Source organism: Lactuca sativa, unplaced genomic scaffold (assembly GCF_002870075.4).
Source record: "Lactuca sativa cultivar Salinas unplaced genomic scaffold, Lsat_Salinas_v11 Lsat_1_v11_unplaced_45, whole genome shotgun sequence".
NCBI classification, from domain to species: domain Eukaryota; kingdom Viridiplantae; phylum Streptophyta; class Magnoliopsida; order Asterales; family Asteraceae; genus Lactuca; species Lactuca sativa.
The window spans coordinates 1-11,431 of NW_026440234.1; the positions used below are offsets into that span (position 1 = coordinate 1).

Here is an 11,431-nt window from a genome sequence, read left to right on the forward strand (position 1 = left end):
CATATAATATCACAATTAGAATCTTCACTAAGCAATAACAACCACCAAAGTAACTGAATCATATTTCTTCTGTTAACATTTTTCATAAACAAGGAACAGTTGCATTTTGTCTTTTACCTTATCAATGATGTGAATTTGCTATAGTAAGAGGAATGTAAGAAAAATCTTAAGCTTTGTTTGTTCTTCTAAATATATGGAAACTCAGTAAAATTTATATTGCCCTTGAATCTTGAATCTTGATAGATTGTTCAATAGATGTTTATAGATGAATATTGATGGTTTTACTTTGCTGCAGTTTCGGTTTTTGGTTCCACCTCAGCAATAACCTGGACCATATACAGTTATAATTGCAGTTTCGGTTTTTGGTATATTCTGATTACTTCCATATGATTGCCTTAACTTTTATATTCAGATTACCACAAGAAGCTAAAAACTTAAAATTTCTTATTTATACAACTCTAACTCTATACAGGAATGAGCCCTTCTTCTAGAGAAAAACAATAGACTTTACTCCTCCTCTCATAGAATGCAATTATAACTGTATTGACAGTTATACATTAATACATTTTCCTTCATTCTATGTTCTCTGGGTATCATCGAATAGAACCCATAATAATCACAAACCAAGTACCAATCTTGACATAATCATGGCAAAGTCGAACCAGAGACAACTCAATAAAGAAGATGGGGTTTATCAGACTCCTATCTACCATCCATCCATACAAAGTAATCCCTCCCGGATTATTCTGTTTTATCTCTTAGGGTCTTTTTGGAATGATGGAATGGAACTATAAAGGAATGGAATGAGCAACTTTATGATTCTCTTTAAATTGAATTGAACATTCTTTTTCAGAAAAAGGTCAACTCATATGTAAAATAATATCAACCATCTTACTTATGATCTGTTTTTGCTGATCGATGCATTTGTTATTTAGTAGAATCCTAAACCTGCAATAGAGGAAATCCATTTGATTGGGAAGGGTAACCACACTCAAAATGGAACCCTAGATAACTCTGCCAGCCATATAATGGAATTGAGTCCCTTCCATATGGAACGGAATCATGAATTTTTATTCTTTCTGTTTCCATCAGAATCCGCAAAACTAACACGCCCTGATGGCCTGATGTTTCTTTTTTAAAACTAATTGATTTCATGGACAGGAATCTCGAATTCCAATCCGACCATTTCACATGATTGATGTGTTCCATATTGTTATTAATAACAAGATACTGAAATTTGTTTTCACACCAAATGCTCTAATTATAAAATGTATAAGGCTTAACGGGGAAAGTTTCGTTTCTGTTTTTTTGTTAAATATTTAATAATTAAATATTTGATATGAATGCACTTGTTATTTCATTATGCAGGCAACTGTTCTTGACCCTGCAGATTATGCAGGCATTGAAGCTGCATTAGACAACCACATAGTGAGCAGTACAAAATTAAATTCAACTTTATTGCTTTTTTTTGTAGATTGAGTTAGTTTTTTTCTCCAAAATGGAGGTGGTATTTTTAATATATTTACCATGAAATTGGTCGTTTTGGGTGTATTTTGTCTCTAACAGGTCAAATGAGTTAACTATAAAAGATTATATTACATTTTTTGGTCCCTGTGTTTATTTTTATTTTCAGATCTTTTCCAAAATAGAATCTTTTTGCAAATTTGGTCCTTACTCAAGGTTTCCATAACACTTTTAGTCCATATCACATATAAAATGACTACTTTGCTCCCTAGTGGTGATAAAAATTTGTTAAGAAAAAAACCTTAAGGTGAAAAGTAGTCATTTTTACCTGGGGAAAGGACCAAACATGTGACAAAATCCTTTAAAAAAGACCAAATTTGACAAAATCCAGAAGATTTGACCCTAAAACTTGTCCATTTTGCCATCTATTATCCAAAGATCCATTTTATTTCAACAACAGAGTTATAAAAGAGAATTTGTATATAAACTAATTTATAATTTATATACCACAGGTTAGTCTTTGCTTCACAGAATCACCCACAAATCCATTCCTAAGATGTGTTGACATTGAGTTAGTTTCAAAGCTGTGTCATGCAAAAGGAGCAATTGTTTGCATTGATGGAACATTTGCAACACCTGTTCTACACTCAGCAACCAAATACATTGGTGGCCAAAATGATGTAAGCAAAAAATCAAGAATCTATTTCTTTGCTATTAATTTTTTTTACCATTATTAACAAATATTGGCTATCTTTGACTTTTTTTTCGTTCTTGCTGGTTGTATTAGTGTAAGTAGCTTATGAGTTGTTTTTAACATGCTTGATATATATAACAAGGGTGTCTTAGTTTGTTTTTTTTATTTTTTTATTTTAATAATTAAATATTTATTTTAATGGCAGAAAGCTGCATACTAAATCATTCGAGGCATGAAAACACTGCATCTACGTATAAAGCTTAATGGTGTTGCTGAGGGAAACTATAGGCTTTGACTCGATCATATCAATTTTGCAGCTAAGAGGAACCACATACAGCTTTACTCAGCAAAAGGTCATACATTAAGTACTTATTAGTTATTTAGCATATCATTATCCTTTATAAACATGCTTTAAAAATTTTAAGTTTGTAATTGTTTTCCATAGACAATCAATCTACCGAGTGACTTGGAAACAATTAGTTTGCTGCTGAGTGGAGGTCTGGAAATCGATCTTGGGAGTATTGGACTTTTTTACTTTTATTTTATTGGTTTTAAAATATAAATTTGATGAATGCTGTAAGATTTTTTTGTGTTGAATATGTAATCATCTTTTATTTTTTCATGAATTTATATAAATTTTTTTAATAATGCCAAAATCCGTCGCTAATCGGTCACAACAAAATCTGTCGGTAATCCGTTAGTGAGTTATTTCGAGATTCCGTCGGTAATCCGTTAGTAAATTATTCCAGATTCCGTCGGTAATCCGTTGCAAACAAATTCTGTTGCTAATCCGTTGCAAACATATTCCGTCAGTAATCCGTTACAAACTATATTTTGTCGGTGATCCGTTACTACCGACAGAAAAAGCCGTAGCTAAAAATTTTCCGTAGCCGTTAGAAATCCGTTACAAACGATTAGCGACAAGAATATACCGACGGATTTTGGTCTGTTACAATTCTGTCGGTAAAGAGTATTACGACGGATTACCGACGGATTTGACCGTCGGTAATACTCTTTTTTGTAGTAGTGTCCTACTCGGGATCCTCCTATGGAACACGTAGGAATCAACAGGAATTCACTTTCTTTGGTTGCATATGCTCCTTGGAATGCTAGTTTGCATAATAAAGCTACTGCGAATGCTTGGGTTTCTTATAATTCCTCTACTAAGAATCTAAGTGTCTATTGGACCTATGAAAGGAACCCCAGTTTTCAAGGGAACTCAAATCTTTCTTATCAAATTGATCTCAAAGAGGTTCTTCCTTCATGGGTCACTATCGGCATCACAGCTTCCACTGGTCAGTATATGGAGAGACATACCCTTCAGTACTGGGAGTTCAACTCAAGCTTGGATATAAAAGATGACAATAAAACGACATCACAAAAGGTGAAGCTGGGTGTCGGGTTAGCAGTGCCATTAGGTGTTCTACTAGCAGGAGGCATAATAGCATATAGTATTATCTATTTGAGGAATCACATGAGTCCTTCAGATGAAACATTAGAGACAATCAACCTGTCTTCAATCAATGATGATCTTGAAAGAGGAGCAGGGCCCAAAAGATTTTCTTACAGAGATCTTGCTTTGGCTACTAATAACTTCGCTGATGACCTCAAGTTGGGTGAAGGAGGATTTGGTTGTGTTTACAGGGGATACCTCAGCCGTGAAAGAAAAGTAGTTGCAGTTAAAAAGATTTCAAGTGGATCTAAACAGGGAAAGAAGGAATATATAACAGAAGTGAAGGTCATAAGCAGTCTAAGGCATAGAAACTTGGTGCAACTCATAGGTTGGTGCCATGATGATAATCAGTTTCTACTAGTTTATGAGTTTATGCCAAATGGTAGTCTTGACACTCATCTTTTTGGGAAAATGGATCCCCTTTCTTGGAGTGTGAGGTACAAGATATCATTAGGTTTGGCTTCTGCCTTGTTTTATCTTCATGAGGAATGGGAACAATGCGTGATACATCGTGATATTAAATCAAGCAATGTGATGCTAGATTCGGGATTTAATGTGAAGCTTGGAGATTTTGGGTTAGCTCGACTTATGGACCATGAGTTAGGTCCACAGACAACTGGTAATTTAGCAGGAACATTAGGATACATGGCACCTGAGTATGTAAGAACCGGTAAAGCTAGCAAGGAATCGGATGTTTATAGTTTTGGGGTGGTTGCAATGGAAATCTGTTGTGGAAGGAAAGCTAGGGATTGTATTGATGGGGATTCTGAAATGGGATTGGTGGATTGGGTTTGGTGTTTGCATGGAAAAGGGGAGATTCTTTCGGGAGTTGATGAGAGGTTGAATGGAGATTTTGATGAAGAACAAGGTAAGTGCTTGATGATGGTTGGATTATGGTGTGTGCTCCCTGATCGAAGTCTGAGGCCATCTATAAGACAAGCGATTCAAGTTCTTAATTTTGAGGCCCCTATTCCCAATATTTCAGTGAATATGCGTGTTCTTGGATACCATGCATCAGCTACTCCTACAAGCACTTCTGGAGATCCTTTCTTAACTTCTTCAAGTATCAATATAGGTCGTTAAACTACATGTTGTTTCAAGTTGAGGATTTCCGTTTCTATATATTTCCTTTAAATAAGTATATCTTACTTCTTCTTTTAGATAAGATTCTTTAAGACTGAAAATCAGACACATAGGGAAAAGACTAATATATAAAACTTACTTGTGTATTCGATCCATCTCTGTATAAACTAATTTAATTGTTGTTTTATTATGGGAGATGAATAAGAAGGCTGGAATAATGCCGCGTGTTTCAGGTCAATGAAGATCTAGAAGGTACGAGATCTATCATCGTCATCAACATGCATTTGATAGAGCTCTTGATAGTTGATAGGAGTAGAATTACATTTATTAATTGCCGACAAACTTAGGCTATGTGGTATCCTCACGGGTGGATTGTGTGTGAAAAAAATGACACGTAGATTTTTGACTATTTCAAAACCAACCCACCAGGCTATGGAAATGGTGTTCACCGGTGGGTTGGTGGTGAAGAGGGAAAAAGAAGAGAGAGAAAGAGAATGACCGATGTGAGGGAAAAATGAATGCACCAATCAAAAGGCCCGTCTTCCCATCCACCAGACATCACTCCACACCCAAACCACCGATACACGGGGCGGTGTTCACCGGTGAGTTGGTGTGCCACATAGGAAACTCACGCGTGGATTTACATCCACTCCGGATAGTCTTATATTCTTCCACGTGACAACATGGTTGAATTGGTTACGATCGATTGGTCACAATCCCAGAAAGACAAAGGAAAAACAATCTTTAACTTTGAAAATTTACAAGACACGTAGGCATTATAACTTTTTTTTTGGTCTATTCATGCAGTTTATTCATTAGACAAAATTGCAAAAATGGTTCTTACGTTAGCAAATTTATGTGTTTTTGGTCCAAAACGAAATGTCGGTGCACCCGTGGTCCAAAATTGGATCTTTTTATTATTTTTGGTCCCTATACACTTAAAATGACTTTTATGCCCTTATGATTTATATTTTTTATTTTTTTTTAACTGTTGAAATACATAAACTAATTTAATTTATATCTTTTTAACTTAAAACAAAAAAAATACAAACAAATAACCCATTCCCCACTCTTATCTTAACGAACCCCTTCATCATCGACTTCACCCTCATCACGGATATTTGGAACCACCATCATCAGCCACTATTCTTGTCGGAGTTCACCTAGATCGCAACCACCATCACCTTTTCTAGAGACCTGGTTGCTAGACTCCCCACCCCACTATCACCACCATTCGCCAGCATCGATACCGCAGGAAACCTTCACACCCCACCGATCTATTCGTACATTGGGGAAGGAATGATGAACTGGGTCAACAGAGACAGCGGGGGAATTTAAACCCAAATCGAATCACCCACCAAACATGGAGTCTTCGGTTATGGGAGGTCAATTGTAGAAGATGATAAAAAAAAAATTAGGTCAAGACCTTTTCTTTAACCACCACCAGCCGATTGCCACAACCAAACAACCTCCACCAAGCTTCATTAGACCGCCATCACTGCCAAGCTTGGTTTCACCTTGTCCAACTTGCTCCACATTTGCTTCCTTCCGTCTACCACCACCATTAAATCGAAGACCATCACAGCTTCCCCACTTCCATCTCCAACGACAAGCGATCGATTCAAGTCTTACTCTCAGTCATTCTCTACCCCACTACGTACTAGAGGTGTCGAACGGGTAAAATTTTCGGGTTTCGAGTAGAGCGGGTCGGGTTGTAGCACCCGGTTCCTGGTACGTAAATGTTATTTGAGTATTTCCTTTCTTTTAGCCTTGGACTCGGCGAGTCATAGGTCCGATTCGCCGAGTGGATGCGGGACCCGGGACACGTTTAAGTTGCTGACTCGGCGAGTCCATATCCTGGACTCGGCGAGTCACAGCTGTTGGATGAAACCCTAAGTTTCAGGGGTTTGCACCCTATTTAAGCAGCTTATCTGCCCCAGGCCAGCCCCCATTCTCTCCCCAGAGCTCCCCAACCCTCGTTTGTGCTTGTTCTTTGAAGATTGAAGTTTTGTTGTGTACTTTTGAAGGCTTTGAAGGAAGGAAGGAAGTAGATCCAGAAGATAGGAAGCCATCCAAGCATTATTTGTGTCCTTCCAGCAGTTCCTTTGAGGTATAACCCGTTTTCCCCTTGATTCTATGCTTAAAACTTCATTTGGGTCCTTCTTGGTCATTTCCCCAAGTTTGTATGTGCATTATATGTCGTAATAAGGCGTTTGGCCTTTGGATCTATGCAAGATTGAGCTCCAGGAGCTCAGATCTGTTAGCTTTTTGGCCCCATGTGGCTTGTTAGCCCTAGATCTACCCTTTTGAGACATTTTGAGCCCTAAAATCCATATTGGTGAATATCCACACGTAAAGTTGGAAACTTTACGTGTGATTCGTGTCCTAGAAGTCCAGATCTATGAATGGCATGGACTGGAATCGAGCAAATCGGTATATTTAAGGAGTGCATGGCAACGACTCGGCGAGTCGTTCATGTGACTCGGCGAGTCTACTCGCGAGTCTTCGAGTTTGTCCCCTTTTTGTAGTGTCGAGTGAGCAGTGAGTCACAGGGTGTGACTCAGTGAGTCAGAAGCTTAACCCATCCATGGAGGTACTCGGCGAGTCAATGCCCTGACTCGGCGAGTTCAAGGCAATCTCCTTAGATCAAGATCAGACTCGACGAGTTGTTCATACAACTCGGCGAGTCTTAGCATGGGTGTTCTTCGGATGAAGATGAACTCGACGAGTTGTTCATACAACTCGGCGAGTAGGATGAAGGACTTGAGTATTGGTCATGAAGGCGAACCCGTCGAGTCGTCGCCTAACTCGACGGGTAGGATCGGGATTCAGGGCAGTCGTTTACGTAGGGACTCGGCGAGTCGGAAAGCCAACTCGGCGAGTCGAGGTCAACTGAAAGTTGACTCTGACTTTGACTTAGGGCAAGGTCAGGGGTAAAATGGTCATTTTACCCAAAGGTCAGTGAGCAGTGTTTGATTGAGTATATTGTGGGAATTGCAGCCGGAGGGTTTCCGGAGCAGCAGCAGCAGCAGTAGTAGGTGATCAGTTCCCACACAGACCAGCAGCTATTTCGAGGTGAGTTTCCTTCCCAGTAGGAACGGGTCTAAGGCACCAAGGCCGACCCGTGTAGACGATATGCTAGTGCTAGAGTGTGGGCCGAGCCCGTATCTCTGTTGTAGTTAAGTACGGTATATGTGTTAATATGATAGAATTGCTTATACTTGTTGTCTGCGTGATACTTGTATGTTATGGGTTAGTGGTTGAGTGTGGGCAGGGCCCGTATCTCGCCAAGGTCGGAGTGTGGGCTAGGCCCGTATCTCCCAGATAGCGAAGTGTGGGCAGGGCCCGTATCTTCACGAGTGTGGGCGAGGCCCGTATCTCCCGGCTAGCGAAGTGTGGGCAGGGCCCGTATCTTCCCGAGTGTGGGCAAGGCCCGTAACTCCTAGCTGAATAATGGTTGTTATTTGTTGCATGGTATGCGGTATTATGGGGGAACTCACTAAGCTTTGTGCTTACAGTTTTCAGTTTTGGTTTCAGGTATCTCCTCAGCTAGGGGAAAGGAGCCGGCGCGGTAGCGGCACGTCACGCACACACTCTCCGATTTCCGCATTTACGAGCTTCACTGGGATTTGTACTCTGATATTTTAATTAAATGTATGACTTGGTTTTTAGACACGGTTCTGGTGTGATATTTTGATCAGACAATGTTTTAGTCCTTTTATATCCTCTAAAAGTGATGTTTTTAAAACGAAATTTTTGGTCATGAAAATTGGGTTGTTACAAGTTGGTATCAGAGCCCTGGTTTGAGGGATTCGGACACACCTTCGGGGGTGTCTGAACTCAAATCGAGGGATTAAAAGATTTTCTAAAAGAAAATGTTTTTGAAAATTGAGAAAAGAATTTTGATAAAGAACGAAGTGTGTGATGTGCGCGACCGGCCGAGCTCGAGTAAGTATTCCCCAAAGTACCCATACAAGTTTATGTTATGTTTATCAGCTTTCGTAGAACAGCATGCTAGAATAGGACTAAGGATCTAGGAGTGATACCTTATGTGCCTGCTATTTGTGTTTTAGTTGTATGAAAAAAAAATTTGCATGCTAGTTATCGGGTAGACAGTAAGTAGGATAGCCTGATTGGGTTATGCCTGGTAGTATGAGCTTAGCACTTTATGCTAGCTCAGTTCCTGAAGGTGATAGAGTTAGTTGAGATTGTTACCCTTATCTGAATGCTGCTTGCTTCGTGCTTCGTGGGACTCTGAATAATGGGAGTTAGCCATTAGGCGAATGCGTCACGTCACGTGTGACTAGGGTTGAATAACCTTAGAGTGCCGGATTTGATCCTACTGCGCAGCTCTTGTTTGAGTCCAACCGTTGTAGGGACGAGTCGGATACTCGAAGGATTATTTGGGCCTCGTCACATGTGATGGTATTCGGGTAATGGCTAACTGGCATTACAAAGAGGCCTGTAGCAGCTGAGGACTGGTTAGAGTGGAACTAGAGATTTCCCTAGGGCAAGCCTAGGATGAGTATAGCAGTGATCAGCAATAGTGAAAGGGATCTGGTGGAGTCGAGGCAATCCTTGAAGAAGGTACGGATAGATGTGGAAGGTAGTATGGGCCCGTACTACTGAAAGCAGAGGATCTGTACCCGAACCAAGGATGGCCAAGATAAGACCAGGGAACTTGTAAGTAGATGTGATCCCTCAGGGAGTATCAGTATCACTAATGATTGTTGTGATGTATTGCAGAATGGTGGTACTCCGATCGAGGCCGGTAGATGGCGGCTCAGGAGAGGGGTCAGGTTCCGAGCCAATTGATGAGGGGCTACGCGAGTTCATTGCGTCAGAGATCACCAGGGGTATCCTTGAGTCGACTCCCATTATCTTTGGGTTGATCAAGGAAGGGATCATGGAGTTGATGGAGGATCGCCTTCGGGCATTCAGGAGAGATATGGCATCTAGCCAGGCAGGATCTCGCACGCTGTCCTTCAAGGACTTCAGGGGCAGCGGTGCGCCGGATTTCCATGGGGTGAAAGACCCCATTTTTCTGTCATTTCTAGTTTATATAGTTTTGTGATAAAATGTTGCTTTCAATTGCAAGAAATAGAAATTCACATTCATTTTTTTTTTTTGTTAAATTGAGTAGCATCTCTTTGTACTCTATCAAAACTGGTGAATCAAACATGTACATCATATAGACACACACACAAACCAAACGTATATTTCTATTTTTCTCAATAAAGGGTTGTACTTTGAAAGTATAACATTATAATTAGGTATACCATAAAGACAACCACCTAGCTTTAGCAATGTACTTACAAAGTACAATTCTCTAATAATCCATGAAAGTAAGTTTCGAGTTACCATTAATGAATCTAACTGAAATTTCGTATTTTATAATTGGAAAATTATATCATTTTTGGTAATTTGACATGTTGAGGGAATGTCGTTGTAAACCAATGTCGAAGACGATGAAGGTGAATAATTATAGGAGGAAGTGAATGATGGTAGATGCAATGCGGATTCCAGATGAGTTGGAGCCTCCCGAAACAAACCATACATATATGTCACGGTATAACACTGTAGCTTAAGAATTTATTCTATAATTGAAAAAAATATGTCATTAGCTTTTTAAATCAAAAAAATGTGCATGTTATTCTATTAATATTAATTGTTATATCATTGGTCTTCTTTTACCATAAAACCATAAACAATTGTAATTTTTACATGTTTTCTATCAACATCAACTATTATGATATTGTTTATTTTAAGTTTTGAAGTTCACCTAAAACATAATTATGCAACTCCAAATTTTCACCAAAATTATCGTAAGGCTCTTGAAGTTTCTAAACAAAAATTTACATGTGAGAACTCACAAATGAAAACCCCGGAATTAGGGTTTGTGCTTTGGGCCACTATGCGATGTGTAGCTTGAGCTACGCAGAGCGTAATTCATTAAAGCCCCTGAATCCAATGTTCCTCCCACACGATACGTAGGATGCTACATTACGCCATGCGTAATGGCCAAAACCCAACTAATTACATTTTTCTTAAGAAAAGAAGTTTACCTGAAGGACCGGATGTTACAAATGTTTATTATGGTTAGCTAGATCCTATTGAAATCTTTAATACTTGTTTCTTGTTAAATAGTTTTTTTAATCTCAACAAACTAACATTGAAAAAAATAGAGATAATTAAGAAAGAAAGAAAGAACTAGGGTTGTGTTAGCTTTTTGCAGTCCTAAAAATGGAGAACTAAAAGACCAGAAAAAACGAAACTGCCCTTCTTACCCCTTCTCCACATTCATACCCTTTTGACGAGGCGTGTGTTGTTTGTGTTTGTACAATTTGTCCCCTCTTTTCAGTTCAAGATTTGGCGGCGAACCAAGAAGAAAGTTTTACAAGTCTTCTTACCCTCTCTCGTTCTCTCTCTTTTGAATATGTTTCCTCTAATCGTGATTGTATCAGGGTAAAGATGATGATAGTAAGAAAAATAATGGTGTTACGACGAAAATCACAATTAAAAGTTTTTGGGCTACGAAAATACACTAAAGTCATAATATTTTCAACGATTTAACAAGAAAGTCTAAACTTTATTTTTTGACAGTAAAATCCTAATTCACAATTTGACCAAAAAGTCCTAAATTTTTTTGTTTTTTTACGGTAAAGTCTTAGTTACCGGCTAACCGGAAAAAATGGTAAATGTGTTAAAAATTGATGGTAGTTAGGGCTTTACTTAGA

At 38.9% G+C, this 11,431-nt stretch overlaps 2 protein-coding genes across 2 annotated transcripts; both read left to right on the forward strand.

The window, feature by feature from the left end:
- Nucleotides 1-16: 16 nt before the first annotated feature.
- On the forward strand, nucleotides 17-2,780 carry LOC128125857 (cystathionine gamma-synthase 1, chloroplastic-like). Its single transcript, XM_052768006.1, has 3 exons — nucleotides 17-1,428; nucleotides 1,977-2,144; nucleotides 2,364-2,780. The coding sequence occupies exons 1-3, from the start codon at nucleotides 1,363-1,365 to the stop codon at nucleotides 2,376-2,378; spliced, it is 249 nt and encodes an 82-aa protein (XP_052623966.1). The 5' UTR covers nucleotides 17-1,362; the 3' UTR covers nucleotides 2,379-2,780.
- A 25-nt stretch (nucleotides 2,781-2,805) lies between these two features.
- On the forward strand, nucleotides 2,806-4,752 carry LOC128129543 (L-type lectin-domain containing receptor kinase IX.1-like). Its single transcript, XM_052768002.1, has 2 exons — nucleotides 2,806-2,847; nucleotides 3,186-4,752. The coding sequence occupies exons 1-2, from the start codon at nucleotides 2,806-2,808 to the stop codon at nucleotides 4,692-4,694; spliced, it is 1,551 nt and encodes a 516-aa protein (XP_052623962.1). The 3' UTR covers nucleotides 4,695-4,752.
- Nucleotides 4,753-11,431: the final 6,679 nt, after the last annotated feature.

Coding starts and splice junctions, on each gene's coding strand:
- LOC128125857 (XM_052768006.1), top strand. CDS start 1,363: ATGCAGGCAACTGTTCTTGACCCTGCAGATTATGCAGGCATTGAAGCT. Junction 1,429..1,976: donor CTGCATTAGACAACCACATA/GTGAGCAGTACA, acceptor TATATACCACAG/GTTAGTCTTTGCTTCACAGA.
- LOC128129543 (XM_052768002.1), top strand. CDS start 2,806: ATGCCAAAATCCGTCGCTAATCGGTCACAACAAAATCTGTCG. Junction 2,848..3,185: donor GGTCACAACAAAATCTGTCG/GTAATCCGTTAG, acceptor TTTTTGTAGTAG/TGTCCTACTCGGGATCCTCC.